General features: G+C 34.4%; 1 protein-coding gene across 2 annotated transcripts; it reads left to right on the top strand.

Annotated features, from left to right (window-relative positions):
- Window positions 1–1935: 1935 nt before the first annotated feature.
- On the top strand, window positions 1936–27283 carry LMBRD2 (LMBR1 domain containing 2; the record flags this gene model as incomplete). Of its 2 annotated transcripts, none has more annotated exons than XM_084233395.1 (17): window positions 1936–2109; window positions 2351–2445; window positions 3748–3843; window positions 5453–5620; window positions 6505–6715; window positions 8077–8151; window positions 9162–9275; window positions 9572–9755; window positions 10915–11096; window positions 11584–11717; window positions 13295–13400; window positions 13994–14091; window positions 14913–15016; window positions 16946–16992; window positions 23694–23799; window positions 26207–26333; window positions 27223–27283. In XM_084233395.1, 17 exons carry the CDS (start codon window positions 1936–1938, stop codon window positions 27281–27283), a joined length of 2082 nt encoding a protein of 693 aa, XP_084089521.1. The 2 variants fall into 2 exon arrangements, with proteins under 2 accessions (XP_084089521.1, XP_084089520.1); XM_084233394.1 differs by having other exon boundaries at window positions 26204–26333.
- Window positions 27284–27612: the final 329 nt, after the last annotated feature.

The following is a 27612-nucleotide window of genomic DNA, read 5'->3' as shown; positions in this document are numbered from 1 at the left end:
AAATGTTTCAATAATGCTGCAGTGAATTATGATATTGTAGATAAATCTATGTTCCCGTTTTGGTCTTTCTTTAGATTAAGTTATTTGAAGAGGACTTGCTAGGACGAAGGGTATGTACCTTTATTTAAGAATTTTGATAAATATTGTCAGGTTGCTGGCAATGAAGTTTTTGCCATAAGCTGAATTCGAGTTGCCCCAAATTGCTTATTTTTACCAGAGAGTAACTGTTAATTACTCTATACATTTAATATACAAGTAACTGTATTAAATGGAGAATAAGGCACCCACAGTTTAGACAGAAAATTATTTAGTTGAAATAACCAAATCAGGCTATTGGAGTTTATAAGGAAACTTGGAAATGACTATGTCATTCTGGACTTTAAAAAGACATTTCCTCACTTGAGTTTAAATATAAGGTTAATGGTGAGGACCTTAAAAGTATTTTCTCATATCAGGTTAGGAAAATTTCAGTTTATTATTTTTCAGTTGTATGGGACTCACAGGCATAATAGTCTTGTGTCATAACAGAACTACAGGAGCTCAGCTTGAGCAGAAATAGATATACTATTTCTGTGTGGTAAACAGAATAGTAGACCCCATGGATATCTATGCCTTCATCCCTAGAACCCGTGAATATGACTAGATTGTCTAAGGACCCATAAGATAAGATGAACCCTTACTAGCTGAGACTGGAAGAGGAGGTCAGAAAGATTCAAGCATGGACTTGGAGAGGGCTTGACAAGCTTTGCTAGCTCTGAGATATCACATCAAAAGACTGGAGAGAGGCCTTAGAGAGAGGGGAGGGCAAATAAATGCCTACTGAAAGCCAGCAAGGAGAAGGGGCACTCAGTCCTATAGCCAGATATTCTCCAAAAATGAATTTTGTGAATACCCTGAATGAAGTTAGCAATGGATTCTTCTCGAGAGGCTTCAGAGAAGAACAAACTTGCTCACACCTTGATTTTGATTTTGTGAGGTTCTAAGTAGAGAACTCATTTGAGCCATATTGTGCCTGGACCCACAGAAACTGATACATGACCTAAATAAACTATAAGGTATGAGTGTTATAATGCCTTGAAGTTTATAGCAATTGTTTACAGCAATAGGAGACTACTGTGCTGAGGGTGGGGAAAGTAAAGAGATATCAAATCATTTGCTGATAACTATAGCAGTATGTATAATCAAAAGTATTTTTAAATATATAACTTTATTAAATATCAGTGATAAGTTTTTCTGCATATAAAATAGTAATTTTCCTTAAAGAAGATAAGATTTATATAGATAAGTGGAAATCATCTTGTATAGCTGTAAATACTTTGTAAAGCTGTAAATGAATGAGAATTTCAAGTCTTGAAAGTTCCTAGACAAGATTAGCTGTTTGAAACAAAGGAGAGGTTACTTTCAAATGCTCTGTCTCTTTTTGAAAATCTTAAATAATGGGCTATGGATGACTTAGAGAAGTTTGTTTTACAAAATATCTATTTTCCTAGGATCTAGTTAATAATGTATTTGTATAACATATTCTGTTAGGACATAAAATTAAGGCGCAAACATCAAATGACACTGTATTGAAAATGTTCACAGCTAGTGTTTTTATTTTATAATATTTTTAGAGCTAGTTTAATTTTTGTTAAAATTACTTTTTCCTAAAGATAAAGCATATGTGAAATTATTAAGATATACTTTAAATAATAAGATGTGAATACTTGAGAGTAGAAATTAGTCTTTTCCTCTTTTCATAGTTTATTGTAAAGCTATAAGATATGGGTGACAGTTTTCCAACTCTATCTATGCATCAATAAACAAATACTTAAGAAATTTCCAAATGATCATTTCCTGTGTTAATCCCACATTTTTTTTTCTTTTTTCAGTTTTTCAGATATGATCCATACCTGTACGTGAATTACTTTGGTTAGTCAGAGTGAACATCCGATAATGAGTGGTGCAGCTTTGGGACTCGAGATTGTTTTTGTCTTTTTTTTGGCATTATTTTTACTTCACCGATATGGAGACTTTAAGAAACAGCATAGACTTGTAATTATTGGAACACTGCTAGCTTGGTATCTCTGCTTTCTTATTGTCTTCATACTGCCTCTGGATGTTAGCACGGTAAGAAGTAAAACAGTTTAAAAGGCAATTGTCATCATATATGTTTAAAATATGAGTCTTGAGATGGCTAAATAAGGTTAGACTTGAAGATTGAATTTAAATATTACTATATGAATTTGATCATTTAAAAGGCATAGTGAGAAAGATTGTTTGAAATAGCTCAGTTGATTCATCCCAGGATCCCTTAAGTACTTGGCAGCCTTATGATTTCCAGCTTTAAACCATGCATTCTTTGCTTTAGACAATATACAACCGGTGTAAGCATGCTGCTGCAAACTCAAGCCCCGCTGACAACAACATTACAGGAGTGTATGCAACTGCTACTCCAGCTCCAAGGTACTTTCTTTTAATACTGTGAAAGGCAAATTATTTTTTAGTGTTTACCATTTGATTTTTATATTTTCAGAAGTTTATATTCGTTCTCTCCTCACCCCTCCCACAACCCTCCTATACCCCTCCCACTCCTTTGCTAGTAGATTACTAATTACTTTGTATTCTGTTTAATTTAAATAGTATAAATGTTAAATATTTATTGTGCACAGGCTTTTCAGTAGATAGGAATAGGAAACTTGAGGAACACCTGATGTTTTAGTTTTGGTTCTATCCCTTACTAGTTATATGACTTCTAAAAGCTCTTTTCCGCTTCATCCTGTCTCCAATTTGAAAAAAAAAAACAGGGCATGCATTTTCTCTTTTGTCTGATTTACAAGGTTGTACTAAAGGACAAGGTTAACGTGTATGTGGCATATTCCTTTCATATTTCACATCCTTTTAGACCAAGAATGAATAAAGTTCAAATTATCAAAAGATATTTGATGCATATTAAACTTCTAAGTGAGAAAATGTTAGCTATAGCTATAATCAATGATTTAATGTTTCTGTATGCAGCTTTTATTTAAAATATATAATTTGAATTAAGGGTATATTTAAGATGTATATATTATCCCCTTTAAAGTGCTATTAAAGATTGGCTATTATCGATCAGCAGCAATTGTGGATTGGCTAAAGTCCTGCCTAAAGGATAGCCTTACAATCTAGGAAAACTACTAATGGAAGAAGCTATGGTCAGAGACACAGCATATCTTTAGAAAATTGAAGCAGAATGATATATAGATGCTGGCATATATCTCCTTAGGGACTATGCTATACTGACTGGTTTAGGTAGTGTTCCAATTTCCAGGAATTAATTAGCTAATGTCTTCACTCCCTCCAAAAAAAGAACCAAACACAAAACCTCACAAATAAGGTGAGTGTGAATTTTTAAGTTAATTGTCAGTTTTAAAGGTAATCAAATCAGAGATATGATGATAAAGACACATTTGCTTTGAAAATTTGTTGCGTTATTTATTGGGTGAGCATCCCATCCTCTTTATTCATTGACTAAAAATATACTGACATTGAACATTTAAATTGCATTCCTTTTTAGAACAAACTTTCGTTTCTATATGTGGTTTTTAGTTTGACAGTCAGCTTTGAGTTTCAAGTGTTTGGCTTTTAAGTGTTTTATGGATTTTTAAAGTTTGATTCAATAATTTGCAGCTTATCTGTAAATGAACTTTACAACACACAAATTAATTGTATAACTCATTTAAGTTGTCATAATTTATGATTAATTGATTTTAAATTGCTATTAAACAGCCAACATTCTTGTTTCAAACCATGGAGTTACATTCCTGATGGAATCATGCCAATTTTCTGGAGGGTAGTATATTGGACATCACAATTTTTAACTTGGTAAGTGGTAATGAAGAATAAGTTTTTTAAACTTTGGCTAAAGTTAAAAAAACTCACTGTTTCTTAGTAAATCTTCATATGTTAGAATTTATTCAAATTTCACTTTCTCCCCTCTTAAATCTACTTTTTAAAACATTTATTTATTTTTTGCATAGAAGAACTGGGGTGTAGGCCAGAGATGTGGGGGGTGAGAGGGCTTACCAGAGACAGAGTTCTGCCTTAAATCTATTAATCTTCTCCTTTCTCTTGTGTCAAGTCTCTCCCACTTTGAAATAAGAAAAAATAGGGCCTCCCTGGTGGCACAGCAGGTTAAGCGCAGCGCTGTGAGGCTGTCTTCAGCCTCTGCAGCATGGGTTCAATTCCTGGCTGGCCAGGGAGATTGCCACATGGTGTGGCAGACCTCTCCTGTCTCGCCCGCTGCTCCTCTTAGCAGTGCTTTTGGTCTGTCTGCCTGTTCTGCTCCCCACTCTGTCTCTGGTGAGTCTTCTCACCCTCCTGTACCTCTGGCCTGTACCCCAGCTATTGTATAAATAAAAAATAAATCTTTAAAAAAAAAAAAAGAAAAAAATAGAAAAAATAGACAAGAATAGAAAACATAAGCAAAAATGTTCTTGTCACAATTAACCTTCATTTATTGCTTTTTCTCTTAACCAGTAATTAATTAGCTAATTAACCCTCTTCAATTTGGTCTTCTTCCAGGCCCCATTATTACATGAAACTGCTTTTGTTATTCATTTCTTTGCATCTGCTCAACCCAGCATTTTGAATTTACTTCCTTTTTTTTTTTTAAATATTTATTTATTTATACAAACACTGAGTACAGTCAGAAGCATGGGTCACCAGAGGCAGAGCGGAGAGCAGAGCAGAGCAGAGCAGAGCAGGCAGACTGACGAAGTATACTGCTGAGGGGAGCAGCGGGCGGCAGGAGAGGTCTGCGCGCCATGTGGGACCCTCTCCCGGTGGCCGGAGAGCAGCCTGGGATCGAACCGGTGCTGCAGAGGCTGCGGGCAGCTTCGCAACCCAGCACTCAACCGCTGCACCACCGGGGAGGCCCTGAATTTACTTCTTGACTTCCATTTGGGACTCATTTCCTAAATACTATTTTTCCCGAGGGTTCCATCTCTGGTTATCTTGTTATCTGACTCTGCCTGTACAGCTTTAATTAAAGACATGGTTTCATTGACCTGTGATGCATTTCAGATCTTTAGATATCTGTAAAGTTTCCCTCATACTCTTCTCCCATTCTTACTCTCCACAAAGGTAAAATTATGATTTTGACTTCCATCACCATGGGTTAATTTTGTCTATTTTCAAACTTTAAAGGCCTTTTGTTGACTCATCTTCAGTCAGTTACACTTTTATACTGCTTGCTGGTCATTGTGACTGCCTTTACTTCTAAGTATGTGCTTCCTTCTGCCTTAAAGACTTTGCTCTCTGCAAAATTTAGTATTATAAAAAATCTTAATGATTTATTATATTTTACCTTAGTTACTCAAAATCATTTATTTATAAAAAGAATTATACGTTAAAATTAGGATTTATGTATTTCTAGTATCTTGAGATGATACAAACATAGCAAGCATTTTTTAATCATGTTTTCTCCAACTAGGATTCTTTTACCTTTTATGCAATCATATGCAAGATCAGGAGGATTTTCCATTACCGGAAAGATCAAAACTGCACTGATTGAGAATGCAATCTACTATGGTACCTATTTGCTGATTTTTGGAGCATTTTTAATTTATGTAGCTGTGAACCCACGTTTGCACTTAGAATGGTAAGAAAATTCATAACATGGTTTTAGTGTATGTTTCCACTTTTTAAAATTAATTTTTATCTCATATATGTGGGTAAACATTCCATTGAGAAAAGTATATTTTAAAGATTCTCCAAAAAGAATATCTGAATAATCTATATTGCTAGGAAGGTAATTGCATCTTTAAATTCAGTTATTAGGCAGAGAACTAATGCTTTACTAATAGGTAGTTATATGTTAAAATTGTTAATCCTTATGATATTTGATAGGCTTTCATATTTTGTATATGAAAAATGTCTAAGTTTCTGCTTCACTGGAACTAGTGAATGTTTTTTCTTATGTTCTGATTGTATTTTTAAGGCATGTTTCTCTTTAATATTATGTTTAGATAGTGCTTTAAAATTAAAAATCTTTTATTTTATCATAAACATGAAGAGCTAGATATGAAAAATTTAGGAATAGAATAGTAATGAAACTTATTGTTGCATTACTTAAATTTGTGTAGGTCTGTTTAAACAAAAGATGTAATTTTTTTCAGGCTTTGAAAATTTATGAGACTTTTCCTGGTTAATAGTGAATAAGAAATCACCTAATGAAAAGTATGTTTTCTTTAGCAAAATATGTATATATTTTTGCCATGAGTTAGATTTTACTCTTAAATTGAAGCAATGTTTCCTGTGTTAAAACCCATTTGTGCAGTCACACTCTTAAGTTTCCATTAAAACACATATTATCTGCCTTGACTCAAAGAAGAGCTGAGAATTTGAAGGTGTAATTTTTCATATAAAAATCCTACCATCTTTTCAGAGCAGTTTTCTGAAAAATCAGTTAACATTAGTTACCTTTTACATTGTGTTGGAAATTTTACCTGTCACAGCTATCTGATTATATTCTCTCTTTATTAGGAATCAGCTTCAGACAATTGGTATAGCTGCTGCAAATACATGGGGTCTGTTTCTTCTTGTGCTGTTGTTGGGGTATGGCTTAGTAGAGATTCCTCGGTCATACTGGAATGGAGCAAAAAGAGGTTATCTACTTATGAAAACTTATTTTAAGGCAGCCAAACTGATAACAGAGAAAGCAGATGCAGAGGAGACTTTAGAAGATGTCATGGAGGTAAGCAAGCTTAAGCCTTAAACCTTTTATCAATGGTTTTAATAAAGGTAACATTGGTTTACAACACTGTATGATTGAGAGGTATAGGATCACCCCCTTAAGAGTGTGTTAACACATCACTACAACTGAGGCACCCATAATACTTCGTCATAGTCCATTGAACACCCTCCATACCTTGCTCTCTTCTCTTCCCTCTCCCCCTCTGTTGACCTCAATTCTACACTCAGATTTCTAGGGTTAATTGGTTTGATATTGTCTGACCCTTTGTTTTGTTTCTACATTTCACATGTAAGTAAACCATTTGGTATTTGTCTTTCTTCTTCTACTTTTGTCACTTATCATTATTCCGTCCAGTACCATTCATGTTGTCACAAATGGCAAGAGTTCATCTTTTTTTTTTTTTTAATAGCTGAGTAGTATTCCATTGTGTGTGTATACCATATTTTCTTAATCTACTCATCTGCCCTTGGGGATTTAGGTTGCTTCTATAACCTGACTGTTATAAATATGCAGTGAACATAGGAGTGCATATATCCCTTCAAATCAGTGTTTTTGAATTTGTTGGGTAGATACGTATGAGTGGACTTGCTGCATCCTATGGTAGATCTGTTTTCAGTCTTTTGGAAAACCTCCATACTGTTTTGCATAAGGACTGAATTAGACTATTTTCCCATCACCAGTATACAAGGATTCCATAGCCTTACCAACATCTGTTGTTTCTGGTCTTTTTGATATGGGCCAGTCTCACAGGTGTGAGATGACTTCACTTTGTGGTTTTGATTTGCATCCCTGATGATAAACAATGATGAGCACTTTTTCATGAGCCTGTTGGGCATCTATGTTTTCTTCAGAGAAGTTTCTTAATATGAATTGTGGTGACCTTACATCTAAACAGTGCTCTTAATCAGCAAATGTGGAATGAATCATTAGTTGAGACTGTTGAGGTTGTGGTTTTTATGACTCCCCATTGAATGAAGCCTGTTCTTCTTCTGGTTTCTTCACTGTATTTTAGCTAATGAGAAAATTGAGGTTGATGAAGAGGAATACAGTCCTTTGCTTTTAGGATTGCAATATTTGTCGGATCCACCATGATTTTTTAATAATGCTTATACCTCTGTGTATCAAGTAGGAAATGACTGGGAATGTTATCTGGAAAGCAAATAAAGATGTAACAATTCAATAACTTTGTGTTTTTAACTTGTTCTCTTAAAAACTTTTTTTGGTAAAAAGAACTTCGCGAATATGCTAAATAATTTGGGTTGAAATTAAACTAGCAAGAATATATATAGTACATAGAGCATTCTCATTTTAAATATCTGATCTAGAAAATGGAAATATTTTTATTTTTAATGTTCTTACAGGAGGTTCGTAAAGTGAATGAAAATATCAAGTATAACCACCCACTGAGAAAATGTGTTGACACAATACTTAAAAAGGTAAAGATAGCATATTCTTATCTGTTTTCTTGGTAGTATTTTTCTGTTGAAATGTGGGTATAGAGGTTATATTAAGAAATGTGTAATAATTGTTTGACATAACAATGGAACTGGACCTTTATGGTTTGTAGAAATCTCACTGAATATGGTTAGTAAAGGCAGATCTCCTGTACGAAAATAAAGTGGGCATTAATAATCTCCTTCAATCAGTTTCTTACATGTTATCTTATAATATGTCATATATTATAAATCATAAAAGGAATGACATTATGGAATATTTAACGCAGATATTTAATAAGCGATGCAATTAGGATTTTGATGCTTTGGGTATTGAATTCAGGGTATTCATGCTTCTGAAAAATAATTATTCCAAAAATGAGTTCCCCAGTTGTCTTCTGTGCAACCACTAAACTATTTATTTGCCATATTTTAGAAGTATTTACAGATTGTTAGTATTTCTTTTGGTAAGATGATAGTCATAAGAATAATCATAACCCTCAATTTTACTACATTTCAAGACCTATTCAGGGAGGTTAACTAACTTGCCCAGTTTCATATAGGTAATAAATGATTAATAGTAGGGTAAATAACTTCAAATCGTGTATTTATTTCACTGTACTATAGTTTTAAAAAGTTCAACATCTTGGATTTGTTGTGATTCTTCATTATTTTACTAGGAAAGTAGTTGACAGTTTTGTCACATGCCTCCCTAGAATGATCCTCTCAAATACTGTAGCTTCATGTAAATAAGCTCCCTGTCTCTATCCATCCTCGGCTAGTATATTTGAGCATAAATATTCATATTAATAGAGATAAAAAATCTCAATTCAGTTTTGAAAATATTTTCAAGAAAATGTCAGTAACTAAAAATCCAACTATTTAGAGATGTCAAAAATGAAGATGTTTTTGATTTGAAAATTAGGAATATCCAGGAATGAAAGATTCTTAATAAAAGTAAAATTTTTATCTTATTGCATATAAGATTTTTAAAATTTACTGATTCCTTTTAGTGCCCTACAGAGTATCAGGAAAAAATGGGTAGGAACATGGATGATTATGAAGATTTTGATGAAAAGCATACTACTTACCCAAGTGAAAAAAGTCTAGTAAAACTCCATAAACAGGTAATTTTATTAATTATGGCTATTTTACTTACTGATATAGATTTATAATTACTGCACACAGAAGGGAATTTTGAGTGAATGTGTGTCTGAAATTTTATCTCATCCTTATTCTTGGAAGTGTTTTGACTTCATCAAACAAATATTTCTTTACAACAGTACTATTGGCATTTGGGGAGAGAGAATTATTCACTATGTATAACTGTTATATATATTATAGAATATTAATATACCTACACTAGCACCTTTACACGACTGTTGGAACACTGACAAATATTCCCTCTCTTTTCTTTTTTTAGGTGATTTATGCAGTTCAGAGGCACCGTCGAACTCAAGTACAATGGCAAGTTCTTTTGGAACAAGCATTTTATCTAGAAGATGTAGCAAAAAATGAAACTAGTGCTACTCATCAGTTTGTCCACACCTTTCAATCACCAGAACCAGATAATAGATTTACCCAGTATTTTTATAATCCTACAGTTGGTATGTATTTGATACAGATTTCAAAGATAATGATAATTTTTCTGAAGGAAAAAGTATATTTTTACTAATGCAGAGTTAATTATATTTGTGCTGTTTGACATTTACTTGTAATAATATTATGTATCTGATAAACTTCCCCCTAAAAGTGTTTTATGTTTTGTACAGCATATAATGTTTCTACTGTTGCCAATATTTCACAGTTAACCAAAATTCTATGCAAAAAATATGCAATATATCCAGCATATTTTATGTACATAATACATACTTATAATATTTGGAATTTATATAACAAGATTGGGTCTTTTCTTCAGTCTTGACATAATACTACAATATTTCCCTAAAACCAATAGTATTGATTATTTTATTCTCCTTTATAATTACTTATGACACTCTTTAAATGCTATCAATTTAGTGTGAAGAACTTAATGAAATACAAGTATCACAAGTACCACAATATATTCTTTGTAAGAAATCTCAGCTCATGCTTTGCTTTCATTGTCCTGTCTCCCTTCATCTGGAACAGTTTCTCAGTGTCAGTTTTTGTTTTATGACATCAGTGTTTTTTTTAAAGATTTATTTATTTATTATACAAGCACTGGGTACAGTCAGAAACGCAGGAGGGTGAGAGAATTCACCAGAGCCAGAGGGGAGAGCAGAGCAGGCAGACTGACGAAGTACACTGCTGAGGGGAGCAGCAGGCGGCAGGAGAGGTCTACACGCCTTGTGGGACCCTCGCCCGGTGGCCAGGGATGGAACTGGTGCTGCAGAGGCTGCGGGCAGCTTTGCAACCCAGTGCTCAACTGCTGCGCCACCGGGGAGGCCTGACATCAGTGTTTTTGAAGAACATGGGGCAGTTGTTTATTGAGCATCCCTGAAGTGATACTTCTTTGTGATGAACTTAGGTTTTGCATTTTGGGCAAGGATACTGCAGCAAGTGATGTCATGTTCTTGTTAGTGCTTCATAGCAGCGCACACATAATGCCAGTTTGTGCCATTGATGGTGAACATTTGGTTAGGATGGTGTCTCCTGGTTCCTCCACTGTAAAATTACTATTTTTTTCTTTACAATGATATATGCTACATAGAGATATTTTGAAACATTGTAAATACCCTATTACTCTTGTCATTTTCCTAATTTTTTTTTTCTTTTATTTTCCAGAGTGGTACTGGGAATGTCTTTTGCGACCATGGTTTTATAGGATACTTGCTGTGGTGTTGTCCATCTTCTCTGTGATTGTTGTGTGGTCAGAGTGCACTTTCTTTAGCACTACACCTGTCTTATCCCTCTTTGCAGTCTTTATACAGCTGGCTGAAAAAACGTACAATTATATTTATATCGAGGTCAGTTTATTTTATATCTGTCATGAACATATTTCAGTTCTTAGTGTAATCTTTAACTTTCATAACTCTTCTCCATACATTTCTTCTAGTAATAATGAAAGCAGTGAAGTTTTCCACAGTGTTGTTATCCAGACACCCAAAAATGAGTCTCATCAACTTATACAGTCTATAAAAACTAAGAACTTTATTTGAAGAGAGATGAAAAGGTGCAAAATAGTGCAAAATTCTATAATGAGCTTTGATCCTGTTTATATCAGTCTTCATGTGGAGAATGCAAAAGGAACAGGAGGACAGGCTTGCTGGGGGTAGATTTGAAACTTATGGCTAGGAAGTGGAGCTGCTGGATAAGAGGTAGATTCTTGTTATAATTTCATTTTCTTAGGTAGTTAAAAAGACACTATGTTTAAATTTTAGCTGGAAAGAAAGGATAATGTTTATGATAGTGTACAAAGTGGTAAAGTCTATTAAACTTTTTTTTTCCCCCCAGATTGCTTGCTTCCTTTCCATCTTCTTCCTGAGTATCTGTGTTTATTCTACTGTGTTCAGGATTCGTGTATTTAACTATTATTACTTGGCTTCACATCACCAGACTGATGCTTACAGCCTTCTTTTCAGTGGCATGTAAGTAGGGTTGTATTTAGAAGCAAGGGAATGTCTCCATTGCGGGTATTCTTATGAATCTCCCTCTTAACCTCTTATTTTTTGTTGTTGATGGGTGTCCTGATAACACTAATTTCTATGAGCTAATTATTATGTTTAAGCATTAAGTAGGTGTTTGTTGATTGCTTCCTAAGTCCTGCTTGAAGTTAAAGGTTAAAATAAGTATTCTAGGTTAGGAAGGTCAAGACATAGTGAGCTAGATTTCACAATTAGAGATTCAGTAAATAGATTAATAAAATAATTGAAATATTTGGAAGTTTAGGGACCAAGTCAGACATAGAGCATGTTCTGAGACTCAGTGGCCTTGAACTGAATTGTGTAGGACTTGGAAAAACCAAAAAAAGTCATTTTTGCTAAGAAATTTAGCAAGAGTTTATAGTGGTGACTGCAGCATGGGCTAGATTGCACAATCTTATTATTTGTCCTTATTGTTAAATCAGTCATAGAGGTATTCATAAAGGCTGGACTTAGAGAAGTTCAGAGAGAAGCATCTCCAAAACTATTTTTTAAACCTTTTCCCCTGCAAATGATTATAGACTCAAGAAACTGCAAATATAGTGGTACAGAGAGTCCATTTACCTTTACCCAGCCTCGGCCGGTGGAGATGATTTATACAGCTATTGTATAATATGAAAACCAGGAAATTGACATGGACACATTATTGTTAACTACTACAGCTACTACAGAACGTATTTATTTCTCATTTTCAATTTAGCCACCACAATAGAAAGAACTGTTCTATCACCACAAATGAGCACCTCTTATTACCCTTTGTATTTATACCCTCCATTAATTTTCCTCTCCCCCAATTCTGTAGTTCTGCAAGTTTCTCATTTTTTCTGGACAAACTGAGCTTTAATATACCTGTATTTATCAGAGTGACATTCCTAAGACATCTTCAGATCCTTTGTATACTAAGTACAGTTCACCTTGAGGATATTTCCACCCATGTCACTCTGCTGAGATAGATTGCACAGATTGTAGACTTGAAGAGGAACATGTGAAGACATTCCACAAATTCCTGGGGTAAAGCAGTGGCAACCGCCAAAACAGGCAGTTTGTGGCTGGGGTTCTGCCATGTGGTGTTATATTTTAGGGGAATATGATTAATAGGATATTCAGAAGTCTCCCAAGTAAGGGCAGTTGACATTAAGAATTCAAAATATCCTTTCTGCCCAGGGATGCCACCAAGTAAGTGTCATTAAAGTCTCCCCTTCCACTGCCATCATATCTTGAGTCTCCTAAGGAGTCAGAACAGCTGTGGAAGCTCTTCATTGGAGGTTTAAGCTTTGAAACAACCAGTGAGAATCTGAGAAGCCATTTTGAGCAATGGAGAACACTGACAGACTATGTGGTAATAGTCTCATCATGAACCTGAATAATGTCTTTAAAAAAATAATGTGAGATATATGTGACACAAATAGATGAAAATAATAGTTGCAATGATACAAAAAATGTTTTTGATTCCTTTTAATACATTATGAAATGTATTTGCTGCTTTATTTTTTTATACATTCTCTTCATAATCCTGATTACAGGTTATTTTGCCGTTTGACTCCTCCTTTATGTCTCAATTTCTTGGGTTTGACCCATATGGATTCATCTATCTCTCACCAAAATACACAACCGACTGCTTATACATCTGTAAGTATGGCCAGAAAACAGAGATTTTTACATTCACTATTTATATAAGATGTTATTGTGAAATTTCTTTTAATGCTGGCAGAAAAGTTTTATAACATTATTAGGATCTTTTTTAATAACTAAAACTTTAAAAATTTTATGTGCATATACTAATTTCTGAATAAAAGTAACTTTACTATCTTTTAAAAAAATGGTTTTTGGTTCACATAGATTATCTAGCTAAGTAGTATCAGTAGATTTGACCTGTAATAGCTTTTACATTTAGTCTTACTTAATTTTCAGTAGTATTTATACAATTTTAATTTTTGTAAGAGACAGCCTTACTAAGCTAATTTGTATTAGTTTAAAGTGTACTTTATGTTTGATGTATGTGTATAAATTGCAAAATGGTTTCCACAGTAAGTTTAACATCCATCACCTCATATACTTAGAATTTTTTTCTATAATTTTTTCCTCATTCTTAAAGTATTTTATTTCAACTTTTTGAAAGTCCAAGTTTATCGATGTAACTGATTATGGATGAATTTTTGTATGATGGAAAAGAATAAAAAACATAGCATTATATTGATTTAACTTTTTTTCTTGCTCTTCAGATTATGGGTTCCATGAAAGTTTTATCCTTTATTGCAGATGGATTCTATATATATTATCCTATGTTGGTGGTAATCCTCTGTATTGCCACTTATTTTAGGTAAGAAACTTAACATTAAACATTTTTACCCATATTGTTACCTGATCTATATATTGTTAATGTTCTAGATATCTCCTGAAAGTTCTTTTAAATATTCCCTGGTTGCTCATTGTGAATTTGGGGGCCTGGGGATATAGTTTAAACAGAGTGATCATGTCAGGTTCATCCGCTGAGATTATTTTCAAGAAAGGAAAGGAAGATTTATTTGTCATAAATATTTAGGCTGCAGAGTGATAGGATTAATTACAGTGTTAACTCTTAAGTCCTTTTGACATTGCCAGCCAATGTTGCTTTTATCCAGCAACTGAAATTGCTGTATGGACTTTCCCCACCCATCATTGTGGAGTTTTTAGGTGTTTCAGACTGTAGTCAGCACAAAGGGTTGATGATGGACAGCTGTAATCAGGCAGTACCTGTAAACTGGAAAATACACTAATCTGAACATTTTGTACTTGGAAATTTTGGTTGTGTGTGTATATTGTCAATATTAAAATTACTGTTCAAATATAAGAAAAGATTAAAACTGCTTTTGGATTATAGCATCCTTATGTAAAAGTTTTTTGAAGGTATGCTAATAGCCTGACTTAATTTATTTCTGTAAGAATATGGTGCATACTTTGGGCAGTAGAGTATTCAGCATATAAATTTAGAAAAGTAAATACTTCTTGAAGAAAAATGTAGCTCTATGTAAGTTGCCACGATCACTACTAGTCAAACGTATGTGTTTTAGGAAGTGACCATGCTAAAGAGCAATTAGAACAGTGTAAACATTTATGTTATGTGAAGTAATGGTTGTCTTTTTGTAAATCTGCTTTTATTAGTTTGGGAACTCGATGTTTGAATCTACTTGGTTTCCAACAGTTCATGGGAGATGATGATATGACATCAGATTTAGTTGATGAAGGAAAAGAATTAATCAGACAAGGTAAGGTTTGTCTTTTAAAATAAATGAAGGAATAGGGCTAGGACTCAAAATGTAAAGTTACTGCCTATAATTTGTAAATTCTAATCTATCTTAAATTATAAATTAATGGTTTTAGCTAAAAATCTCTATGCAGTCTTCATAGCAAAAATAATCTGAAAATAAAATGTTTCATCTATCTTTAAGAAATTCTGCAGCAGAAAGTATTAGTATATCTATAACTAAATAATGCCCTTGTATGGTATTGGAGTCAAACAGATTTGCCAAGTTCAATTCAACTATAAAAAACTCATTTAAGTAAGAAATAACACTGTAACAGTATATAGGAATAAGATGATCATTTAACAGCTGTTAGAATACATGGCACTCTATTCAAATCTAATCTTATAACTAAATGTATCAAATTTCCTAATGGTCAGGTGGTAGGATAGCAAAAAAGAAAAACAGAATTTGAACTTGGAGACATTGTTTCTTGGACATAGTCTCCCTACTGTGGGTCTGGGGCTTTTTGTGATCGTTAATTAAATGTAAGCCAAAATGTGGTAAAACTCCAAAATAAGATGATGTGACCTTTAAATGCCCTCATAGCAAGGTAGTGTGCTGCATACCAGCACAGCAGTGAACGATGAGGCCGTCTCAGGGTTGAGAGACTGCGCAGGGTGGTCAGGGATTCGGTGAAAGAAATGACAAACAGACACACTTCAAGAGAGAGTGTAAATCAGTGTAATTTAATTTGAGTTTGTGACCAGTATATATATGTTTTCTAAAAGCATAGGCAGTGAACATCAATGAAATCAGCTTGCTCATAGGTTTAGCTTATCATTGACAGGGCAGTGATCTATGTCCGAAATACATCTGGACCTAGCCGCATTCCTAAGTAGACAGGCTATTAACTCTTTCTTTTGTTCTATATAATTATATTCTTGTTGTACTAACTACTACTACTACCTACTCATTTTTACTCATAATTAATTGTCATGGGTGAATATTTTTTATAATGCAGTTAATATCAAAGGTACTAAAGTCAAGCACATAATAGAAAGATTATTAAACCAACAATTCTGTTGTAACACAGTGTTTAGTAATGTTTCATTTGGATTAGCCTAATTATTAAATTACGTATGTTTTTTAATTAGCAACCAATGACCAGAAAAAGGAAAGATTTTAGAAAGACAGTTGTAGTAGAATAAAGTTTGTGGGCCTTGAGAAAGCGAGATAAGGTTCCAGGTGGTCAGCATTTCTTTTAACCATCTTTGTGGCGGCTTCTGGTAGTTGTTATCTCTTGGCAGGCATTCGGCTTCTCTGCATCTTAGGGAGTTTGCTGTTCTCCCCCTGCGCGCATGGTTCCTTGCCCACGCCGGACCTCAGGGACCATGGCAACAGCCATTAGCCCTGAAGGTCACTGCAGGGGGAGGTGCAGCAGTAGTGTCTAGTTGATGTAGTAATTCTGCTATTTTTAGCATTAATTAGACCTCATCTAGAAGAATCATATCCAGTCCTGTGTAAGATTTCCGAGAGTGAGATTGATAAGCCAGAAGGTATTTAGAGGACAGCCAAATTATGAATCTGGCCAGCTACAGTCATGAATCTTTTGGAAAAAAGTCACTCAGTATATATGAAGAGACAAAGAATTTATAAGATACTTAATTTACATGATAAAGAAAAGTTACAGAAAAGCAAATTTCAAGTCACACTAAAGGAGAACTTTCGCCTCACTAAAATCATTTAGACAAAGCCTAAAAGCTATCTACAATAAGAAGGTTTTCTCTAAGGACCTCGGTGGCCTCTAAGGTCCTTTCCAACAATTGTTTGTTACCTTTGACTTTGTGGTAATTTAAAGAAAATTGGCCAGACCTGATCCCTTTACTTCAGTGAATCTGTATCTGATGAAACAATGTAATACCAAATTTGAGACAACTTTTCTGTCTTTAGAGAAGAGAAAAAGGCAAAGGCAAGAAGAAGGTGAAAATCGAAGAAGAGTAAGTACAGAACTTATTAAATTGTTATCACCTAAAGGCTAATATTAAATATAAGAATCTTACGGATCTAGAGTAATGATTAAAAACTGAAAAATAGTGGGAAATTACATAGGACATATTTTTACAGAAAGGTAATTTTATTTTATTTTTTTTTGCATGGTGCTTTGTCATTTATGAAGTCCATTCTCAGATAACATTGGCATCTTCAAGTGCCCACTATTACCTCACCCTGACTAATTTTGAAGCATGCTTTGTTGAAGAATTATTTGTATCATGCCAAATGCTTGCACCCACTCCCCATCATTCCATCATTTTTTTTTAATGTCCTGTCATTCTTTTTTTTTTTTTTTTGGTGTATATCTGTCTTTATTTTTATTTATTTATTTTTTTAATAATAAATTTTATTTTTATATTCCCCATACAATTGCAACCCCCCCATTTTGACCCCAGTCCCTCCCCTCCCGCCCCCTACCCCCCATAGAGTGTCTCTGGTTCATAGTTGTTTGTTGATTTTGATTTTCACTTTCTTATAGTTATTCATTTTCCTGGTCCCTTATTTAAGTTTTCTAGATTCCTGCTATGAGTGAGACCATCCGGTATTTTTCTTTTTCTTTCTGGCTTATTTCGCTGAGCATGATCCCTTCCAGCGCCATCCATGTTGCTGCAAATTGCATGTGTTTATCTTTTTTGAATGCTGAGTAATATTCCATGGTATATATGTACCACATCTTTTTGATCCAGTCATCTGTTTTTGGGCATTTGGGCTGTTTCCAAAGCTTAGCTATTGTAAATAGTGCTGCTATAAACATAGGGGTGCAGGTGTTCTTTGGAATTGATGTTTCTGTGTCCTTTGGGTAAATACCTAGGAGTGGAATTGCTGGATCATATGGAAGCTCTATGTTTAGTAGGTCCAGAAATCTCCACACAGCTCTCCATAGTGGTTGGACCAGTTTGCTCTCCCACCAACAGTGCAGAAGAGTTCCTTTTTCTCCACACCCTCGCCAACATTTGTTGTTGCTAGTTTTTTTAATATGTGCCATTCTCACTGGTGTAAGATGGTATCTCATGGTAGTTTTTATTTGCATTTCTCTGATTACAAGTGATGTTGAACATTTTTTCATATGCCTGTTGGCCATTTGCATTTCCTCTTCAGAGAAGTTTCTTTTTAGCTCTTCTGCCCATTTTTTGACTGGATTATTTTCTTTGTTGTTGTTGAGACTCATCAGCTCTTTGCAGATTTTTGTGATCAGTCCTTTATCATTAGTGTTGGGTGCAAAAATGTTCTCCCAGTTGGTGGGGTTTCTCTTTGTTTTTGATATTGTCTCTTTTGCTGTGCAGAAGCTCTTTAATTTGATGTAGTCCCAGCTGTTTATCTTTGCTTTCACTATCACTGCTTTGGGTGATGTGTCTGTAAAGATGTCTTTGATGTGAATATCACGTAGTGTTTCGCCTATATTTCCTTCTATGTATTTTATGGTTTCAGGTCTTATGTCTAGTTCTTTAATCCATTTTGAGTTGATTTTTGTGTATGGTGTGAGGTAGTGGTCAAGTTTCATTCTTTTGCATGTAGCGACCCAGTTTTCCCAGCACCATTTATTGAACAAACTTTCTTTGCTCCAATGCATAGTCTTTGCTCCTTTGTCAAAGATTAGTTGACCATAAATCTGTGGGTTTATTTCTGGATTTTCTATTCGATTCCATTGGTCTGTATGTCTGTTCTTGTTCCAATACCATGCGGTTTTGATGATTATGGCTTTGTAGTATAGTTTGAAGTCTGGGAGTGTGATGCCTCCATTCCCTTCTTTTTTTTTTTTTCAGGAGAGCTTTGGCTGTTCGGGGTTTTTTGTGATTCCATATGAATTTCATCAATAATTATTCTATTTCTTTGAAGAATGACATTGAAATTTTGATTGGAATAGCATTGAATCTGTATATTGCTTTTGGTAGGATGGCCATTTTTTTTTTTATAATAAATTTTATTTTTATATTCCCCATACAATTTCAACCCCCCCATTTTGACCCCAATCCCTCCCCTCTCTCCACCCACCCCCCAAAAGTGTCTCTGGTTCATAGATTTTTGTTGATTTTGATTTTCACTTTCTTATAGTTATTCATTTTCCTGGTCCCTTATTTAAGTTTTCTAGATTCCTGCTATGAGTAAGACCATCTGGTATTTTTCTTTTTCTTTCTGGCTTATTTCGCTGAGCATGATCCCTTCCAGCGCCATCCATGTTGCTGCAAATTGCATGTGTTTATCTTTTTTGAATGCTGAGTAATATTCCATGGTATATATGTACCACATCTTTTTGATCCAGTCATCTGTTTTTGGGCATTTGGGCTGTTTCCAAAGCTTAGCTATTGTAAATAGTGCTGCTATAAACATAGGGGTGCAGGTGTTCTTTGGAATTGATATTTCTGTGTCCTTTGGGTAAATACCTAGGAGTGGAATTGCTGGATCATATGGAAGCTCTATGTTTAGTAGGTCCAGAAATCTCCACACAGCTCTCCATAGTGGTTGGACCAGTTTGCACTCCCACCAACAGTGCAGAAGAGTTCCTTTTTCTCCACACCCTCGCCAACATTTGTTGTTGCTAGTTTTTTTAATATGTGAGGATGGCCATTTTAATAATGTTTATTCCTCAAATCCATGAGCAGGGGATGTCTTTCCATTTCTTTGTGTCTTCTTCTATTTCTTTTAACAGTGTTTTATAGTTTTCTTTGTATTGGTCCTTTACCTCTTTTGTTAGATTTATTCCCAAATATTTAATTTTTTTTGTTTCAATAATAAAAGGGATGGTTTTTTTGATTTCTTCTTCTTCAGATTTATTGTTTGTGTATAGGAAGGCTACTGACTTTTGCGTGTTGATTTTGTATCCTGCCACTTTGCTGAACTGATTGATTAATTGAATTAGTTTTTCTGTGGAGTTTTTGGGGTTCTCTATGTATATTATCATATCATCTGCAAATAGTGATAGTTTGACTTCTTCTTTTCCTATTTGGATTCCTTGGATGTCTTTCTCTTGTCTAATTGCTCTGGCTAGGACTTCCAGTATTATATTGAAAAGCAGTGGTGAGAGTGGATATCCTTGTCTTGTTCCAGATCTTAATGGAATTGCTTTCAGCTTTTCACCATTGGGAATGATACTGGCTGTTGGCTTGTCATAGATGGCCTTTGTGATGTTGAGGTATGTTCCTTGTATCCCAACAATTTCAAGGGCTTTTATCATGAATGGGTGTTGCACTTTGTCGAAAGCTTTCTCAGCATCTATTGATATTATCATATGGTTTTTATATTTCTTTTTGTTGATGTGTTGGATAACGTTGATTGATTTTCGGATGTTAAACCATCCTTGTGTCCCTGGAATGAATCCTACTTGGTCGTGGTGAATTATCTTATGGATACATTGTTGGATTCTGATAGCTAAAATTTTATTGAGGATTTTTGCATCAGTGTTCATTAGGGAGATTGGCCTGTAGTTTTCCTTTTTTGTGTTGTCCTTGTTCTGTTTTGGTATTAGTGTAATGTTGGCTTCATAGAACGTGTTTGGTATTGTCCCTTCCTTCTCAATTTTTTGGAAGAGTTTGTGAAGGATAGGCACTAATTCATCTCTGAATGTTTGGTAGAATTCATTTGTAAATCCATCAGGTCCTGGGCTTTTGTTTTTGGGGAGGCTTTTGATTACCATTTCAATTTCACTGCTTGTAATTGGTCTGTTTAGGTGTTCTATTTCTTCTTTATCTAGCTTTGGGTGATTGTAGAGTTGTAGGAATTTGTCCATCTCCTCTAGATTGTTGAACTTGTTTCCATATAACTGTTCATAGTAGTTACGGATTATTCTTTTGATTTCTGCTGTCTCCTTTGTGATTTCTCCTCTTTCATTGATGATCCTGTTTATTTGTGCTTTCTCCCTTTTTTCCTTTGTGAGCCTGGCTAGGGGTTTGTCTATTTTATTGATTTTTTCAAAGAACCAGCTCTTGGTTTCATTGATCTTTTGGATTGTTTTTTTAGTTTCAATTTCATTTATTTCTGCTTTGGTTTTTATAATTTCTTTTCTTCTACTGGTTTTGGGTTTTTTTTGTTGTTCTTTTTTTAGATCTTTGAGCTTCGAGATTAGGTTGTTTCTTTGAGTTCTTTCTTGTTTCTTGATGTGAGCTTCTATTGCTATATTTTTTCCTCTTACTACTGCTTTTGCTGCATTCCATACATTTAGGATATTGGTGTCTTCCTTGTCATTCAATTCAAAGAATTTTTTAATTTCTTCTTTGATGTCCTCATTAGTCCAGTGGTTTTCCAGTAGTGTGGTTTTTAATCTCCATGAGGTAGGAGAGTTCCTTGCCTTCTTTTTATGGTTTATTTCTAGTTTGATGCCTTCATGGTCAGAAAAGATGGTTGGTATGATTTCAATCTTGGTGTATCTGTTGATGTTTGTCTTGTGCCCCAGTATGTGATTGATCCTGGAGAATGATCCGTGTGCGCTTGAGAAAAATGTGTACTACGTTTTTTTGGGGTTTAGTGTTCTATAGATGTCTGTTAAGCCCAAATGCTCTAGGTCCTTATTTAGAGCTTTAGTTTCTTTACTTATTTTTTGTCTTGTTGATCTATCCATTGTTGATAGTGGTGTTTTGAAGTCTCCCACTACGTATGTGTTTTCTCTGATGTCTGTTTTCAGAGATGACAACAGTTGTCTGATATATTTTGGTGCTCCTTCGTTTGGTGAGTATATGTTAATGAGTGTTATTTCTTCTTGAAGTATTGTCCCCTTGATCATAATGTAGTGACCATTGGGGTCTCTTTTTATCTTTTTGAGTTTGAAGCCTGTTTTATCTGATATAAGTATAGCTGTTCCTGCTTTCTTTTTTGGTCCATTTGCTTGTAGGATTGTTTTCCATCCTTTAACTTTGAGTCTATTTTTATCTTTTGTAGCTAAATGTGTTTCCTGGAGACAGCAAAAGGTTGGGTTTTGTTTCTTAATCCAGGCTGCAACTGTCTTTTTATTGAAGAGTTTAGTCCATTTACATTTAGAGTTAATATTGATATGTTAGCATCTGTATTTGCCATTGTGTTTGTCTTTCCTTTGATTTTATTTATTTATTCATTTAATAACTTTTTTTTTTTTTTTTTTTTTTTTGGCCTTCTTTCGTTGTTATTCGTCCCTCTGAGGTTCTGGCTTTAGGATTCCTTGTAGTATTTTTTGGAGTGGGGGTTTAGTCGTAATGAAATTCCAGAGTTTCTGTTTGTCTGGGAAGGTCCTTATTCTTTCTTCATAGAGGAAGGAGAGCTTTGCGGGATAGAGTATTTTTGGTTGGCATCTGTTTTCTTGGAGTCTGTTGACTATGTCCCTCCACTCTCTTCTTGCCCGTAGTGTTTTTTCGGAGAAGTCTGATGTCAGCCTGATTGGTTTACCTTTGAATGTTACCTGTTTCTTCCCTCTTGTTAGCTTCATTATTTTTTCCTTGTCCTGGATTCTTGGGAGCTTTACTATTATGTGTCTTGCTGTATTTTTCCTAGAAAGGTAATTTTAATACTTTTCAGTTGTATGTGCCTAGGTGTCTCCTCAGACCTGTTTTATGGAGTCATTAGCATTAAGTTGTCAATTATAGTGTCTAGTAGTTTCTTGCCTAAGGCAGGTGTTCAATAAATATTTGTGGAATAAATGAATAAATTTGTACAACCTTGCTACTGAAGTGGATTTGATTGCTTTGAAATTGCTACTCTTTTTTTTTTCTGTAACATGACATTTATTGTATTTCTCAAATTTTTCTTTTAATCCTCTATTTGCTGAGGCAAATGACCCCCGTTGTAGAGAGTGAAAAGGTAGAGAGAGAGAGAGAGAGAGAAATCTAGTCACAGTTACCGCAAATTTTCAACACCTAAGTGTATTTACATTGCAGATATGAAGATTCAGAAGAGAGATGATTGTTGTCTTCATGTATTTTAATGTATTGTGTGAAGGGAGAGTTGTTCTTATTTCAGATTGCATATAACCAGAACCAAGGAGTGGAATTTACTGGAGGTAGATTTCACCTCTCTAAAAATTTCTAACTTCTACATTTTACCAAAATTGCAGTGGACTGCTCACCCACAGAAATTTCCATGTCATTGACTAAGAGAAACCAAAATCATCTGACATGGCTATTTTAGAAAGAAACCCTGCACTGTTAAATTAGATAACCTCTATTGTCCCCTACTACTCTAAGAATTTAGAGTAGAATCCCCATTAATAGGGTTTTTCTGCACCTGACACGTGGTACACAGTGCCATCTGAATCATGATCTTATGTTTACAACTTTAACTCTGCTGTCAAAAATTACTTTGCAGGTCTTTAGTATTTATAGTTTATTTGGATTGAAGAAATTTTGTTAACATCTCATAAGATTCTCATAACTTACAACTACTTGTAGTTGTAATATTTCTCTTATATTTAGAAAGATGACGAAAGTAACAAAATAATTACAGAAAGAAAAATGTCTATATATGTCTTTATTTATAAAAGTTAAGTTTGGAGTGTCTATTAAAATCATGCAGAGATAATAAAATTATGGGCCTATGATTTTTGAAGGCAATATGCGAATGATATTATTTGATGAATTTCAAGTGGAAAAGAATTAAATTATAATCTGCTTAAAATCTGTTTACACTGTTGATTTATTTTCTGCTTGTGAGTTCTTTTGTTATATATTCATTTGTATTGCTTTCCTAGGAATGGAAGGAACGTTATGGACATAATAGAGAGGATTCCACTAGAAACAGAAATGTTCATAGTGACCCAAAAGAGTTAAACTTCTCAGACATTAGTACCAACCGCTGTAAGTAGTTTATTTTTTAGCTCTTTTAGAAATTATTTTTTCCTTAGATTTGCTTGCTTGCATAGACTGAGAACTAGGATATCACCCAGAAATACCTTTAAGTTTTGGAAATGTGACTCTGCAGTGACTTTCCTTTTTCATCCCTCAATATAGAAAGGAGAGGAAAGTCAAATGTGCTTTATGGTAGAAGGAGAAACTGAGACAATAAATGAGTAGTTGTAGTTGTACTACCCTAAATAATGCTAGTACTTAGCCCAGGCATGTTCTGGATAGGTACTTATTACCTAGAATTTTATTTTATTTTTTTTACTTTTTTATTGGTAGATACAGCCTATTCTGTCATTTCATTATTTACTGACTAACCCACATATGCCAGGTGCCTTCCCAGGGAAACAGAGAAGATAAATTCCTGTCCTTGGAATGCTTAAAATTTAGTGAGGGCAGATACCAGACAGTAGACAAATCCCAGTGAGTTGGGTTAGGGAACCTCCTCACATCTTTGAATCCTGTCCTCTGCCTCTGGAGAGGTGACAAGAAACCTGTTTTTGCTTAAACCATTGTACTAAGTAGAAGGCAGAGTTTTTTTGTTTTGGAGAGAGAATAGAGGAGTATACACCTGATGTTGAGGGAACTCAGCTCAGGGCTTAGAAGAGGCAGCTTTTATGGGAAAGGATTTCAGTACTTAACTGAGCATGTAGCTATGAATTATACTTAGTCAAAATGAGTGTTTGGCAGAAGAAAGAATGAGTGACATGAGAGAAACTTGGGGAAATGCAAGTTTTTTTTCCGTGACCATAACTAAAAAGTATGAGGTTCCTGGTAAGAGGTGACTACAAAGATAGTTGGAAAACACAAGTTACTGAGCTCAGAAGTTTAGATTTTACTTCCAAAATAAGATTTCAATCTGGAAAGGATTGTGCTCGACTGAGTTCAGGTATAAAAAGATAACTTTGGTGACAATATAAAACATGACTTCTAGGGCCTAAAATAAGCCGTGATCCTAGAGCGGAAGCAGAAGTGATGCATTTGAATGAAATTTAGGGTAGAAGAAGTAGAAGAGAGCTGAAGTTTTAATTAGACCTGGGACTAGAGGGAGGGTTCAATAAAGAGATTTGAAAGTTTGCTTACACTGACATAGGAGTTTCCATCTTTGCAGAAGGGAAATATCTGAGTTTAGGGAAGAATTGTCAGAGAAGAAAAGACAAGCCTAATATGATAAGATAGAAAGAACATGGCCTGTATTAGGCAATCAATATTTGCCGACTGAAAGAAAAAAGAAGATGGGCAGAGTCCAAGATGACAAAAATGTAAGATAGAATTGGTTTGTCTCATTTTCAGAAAGAACTATATAATAAAGTTCTTTTAAAGCTACTACACAGCTCAAAACAACATTATGGAAATTTTGGTTGTTAGTGAAGAAAAGCCCTTCCATGTAGAAAAGGGCAAGTTAGTTCTCTAAATCAGTGCCGACCAGTATGGTAACCATTAGCCACATGTGGCTGTTGAGCATTTGCAGTGTGGTGGTGCCCCATGTTGAAGTGATAATATTTTGGATACATTGGGTTGAATTAAATACATTAAAATTAATTTTAAATATGTCTTTTTACTTTTTTAGTGTATCTACTAGGCAATTTAAAATATGGGACTTGCACTTCATGTCTGTTGGTCGTTGCTGTCTAAGCTCTTGCTTCATTAGAAAAAGATTTTGACTTGTTGAAGAGCTTGAATTAATTACATCATACAGAAAATCTTAGGCAAGAACGAGGTGTAGGAGCTGGATTGACTATGAAACCAACTGAAACTTGATTTGATGATAAACAATTTCATTTTTACAATAACATTGTTAAATATTAATTCTGATTCATATTAAGTCTTTGTACTGTGTGCTTTTGAGCGTAGACTAATTACAAGGGAGAATTCTTCCTTGATATTTTCTGTCATACTGTTTAGCATTTTAATCTGATTTTGAAGAACCCCATAAAGTAATCTTTTCTTAATATTGTCTTTTTTTTTAAAGATTTATTTATTTATGCATACAAGAGCTGGGGTATAGGTCAGAGGTGTGGGGGCAGAGGGGATTCACCAAAGACAGAGTGGGGAACAGAACAGGCAGACTGACTGAAATACACTGCTGAGGGGAGCAGCAGGTGAGTCAGGAGAGGTCTGCTGCGCCATGTGGGTAGCTCCTTGGCCGGGGAATTGAACTCGTGCTACAGAGGCTGTGGACAGCTTCATAGGTTGCATCTCAACTCCTTGCACCATCACAGAGGGCCATTAATATTGTCTTAACAATCAAAATTCAGATCCTTCATAAACTTGATTTTTCTTCCTATAAATCCATAGACTGTGACTCATAAATTAAAAGACAGTGGGAAAGTCGACTTTTTTTTTTCTTCCTTTGCAGCAGCATCCAAATATACCAGAGCTAATAACAGGACTGAAAGGGACCGTATAGAACTTCTCCAAGATGCAGAACCTTTGGATTTTAATGCAGAAACATTCACTGATGATCCTCTTGAATCTGAATCAGGAAGGTAAGTTCCGGCTATGTCGTTCTGACTCCAGCATTCCTCTGAATTTAATAATTTACTGACTTGGCATGTAAGCATAAGAAAAAAGCATATTAAGGAGGCTTTGATGCATTTTATACCTTCTAATGCTTTTATATTGAAAAAAATTATAGGATCTGCTGGTATTGGTAATTAAAATTGGTATTGTCATAAACTGCTAGTGGTATTATAAATAAAAAAGCATTGAAATCAATAATAAGAATCTTAACAAATGCCTATTTCTGACAATCCTATTATGAAAATTATTTAGCAACTGCTGTGTAGCTATGACTGGGTATCAGACAGTATTCTAAGCATTGTAACAGTGATATATTTTATGGTTATAAAAACAATTGGATTTGAATCCAAACAGTCTCGATAACTTACCCAGAGTCATATATCTTGTAAATGGCAAAGTCAGGCATTTAGACCACAGGAATACAGCTATAGAATCTGTGCTTTTAGCCACCATGCTATATGGAAATGATTAAACAAAAGCAAAATATCATATGCATGAATATATTTGCTATATAGTTTTGCCTAAAAATAGCAAAAAAAAAAAAATATATTCAACATTTGGGAGTGTTATTAAATCTCTTAAGTTCCATGATGTGTTTTACATTGTCTCACCCCTTTCTTTTTACATTTCTTGCCCTGTCACATGTGTATTCTAGGCTTTAAAACAGTTGGATGATTTATAATTAAGTAGCTCCTTCTTAGGATAATATTCCTGGAGAATAAGTTTCTGCTTTCAGCTGATGAATAGATTTTACAATGCTTAGAAATTGTATAGCCATTTCTTCTTAATGTGTCCTTGTTTTTCTCTCCTTTATTATTTTTGATGCCTTAGATCATTTCTTTATCCACCTTTCAGATATCAACCTGGTGGACGATACCTTTCAATGTCTCGCAGCAGAATATTTGATGATGTTTAAATTTGGAAAGAATTTATGGAACAGCTAACCAACACCCAATATATCAGTTCAGTGATTAAGAACATTTCTGTGCCCAATGAAAAGTGTTAGGCTAAAAACAACACTGAAAATTAATCACATCTTAGTAGTAATAGTTTATTGTTCATTGGAAAGAATACTATCTTTTCTTTTTTTTTTTTTCTGATGAAATACATTTTTTTTATTTTTTTTTTATAAATTTTATTTTTATATTCCCCATACAATTGCAGCCCCCCCCATTCTGACCCCAAGAATACTATCTTTTCTAATAGGATTTATTACATATCAATACTGAAGTGTCTGCCTTAGAA

The sequence above is a fragment of the Talpa europaea genome (assembly GCF_964194135.1).
Source record: "Talpa europaea genome assembly, chromosome: 5".
Taxonomy (NCBI): domain Eukaryota; kingdom Metazoa; phylum Chordata; class Mammalia; order Eulipotyphla; family Talpidae; genus Talpa; species Talpa europaea.
This window is presented reverse-complemented; position numbering and strand designations above follow the sequence as displayed.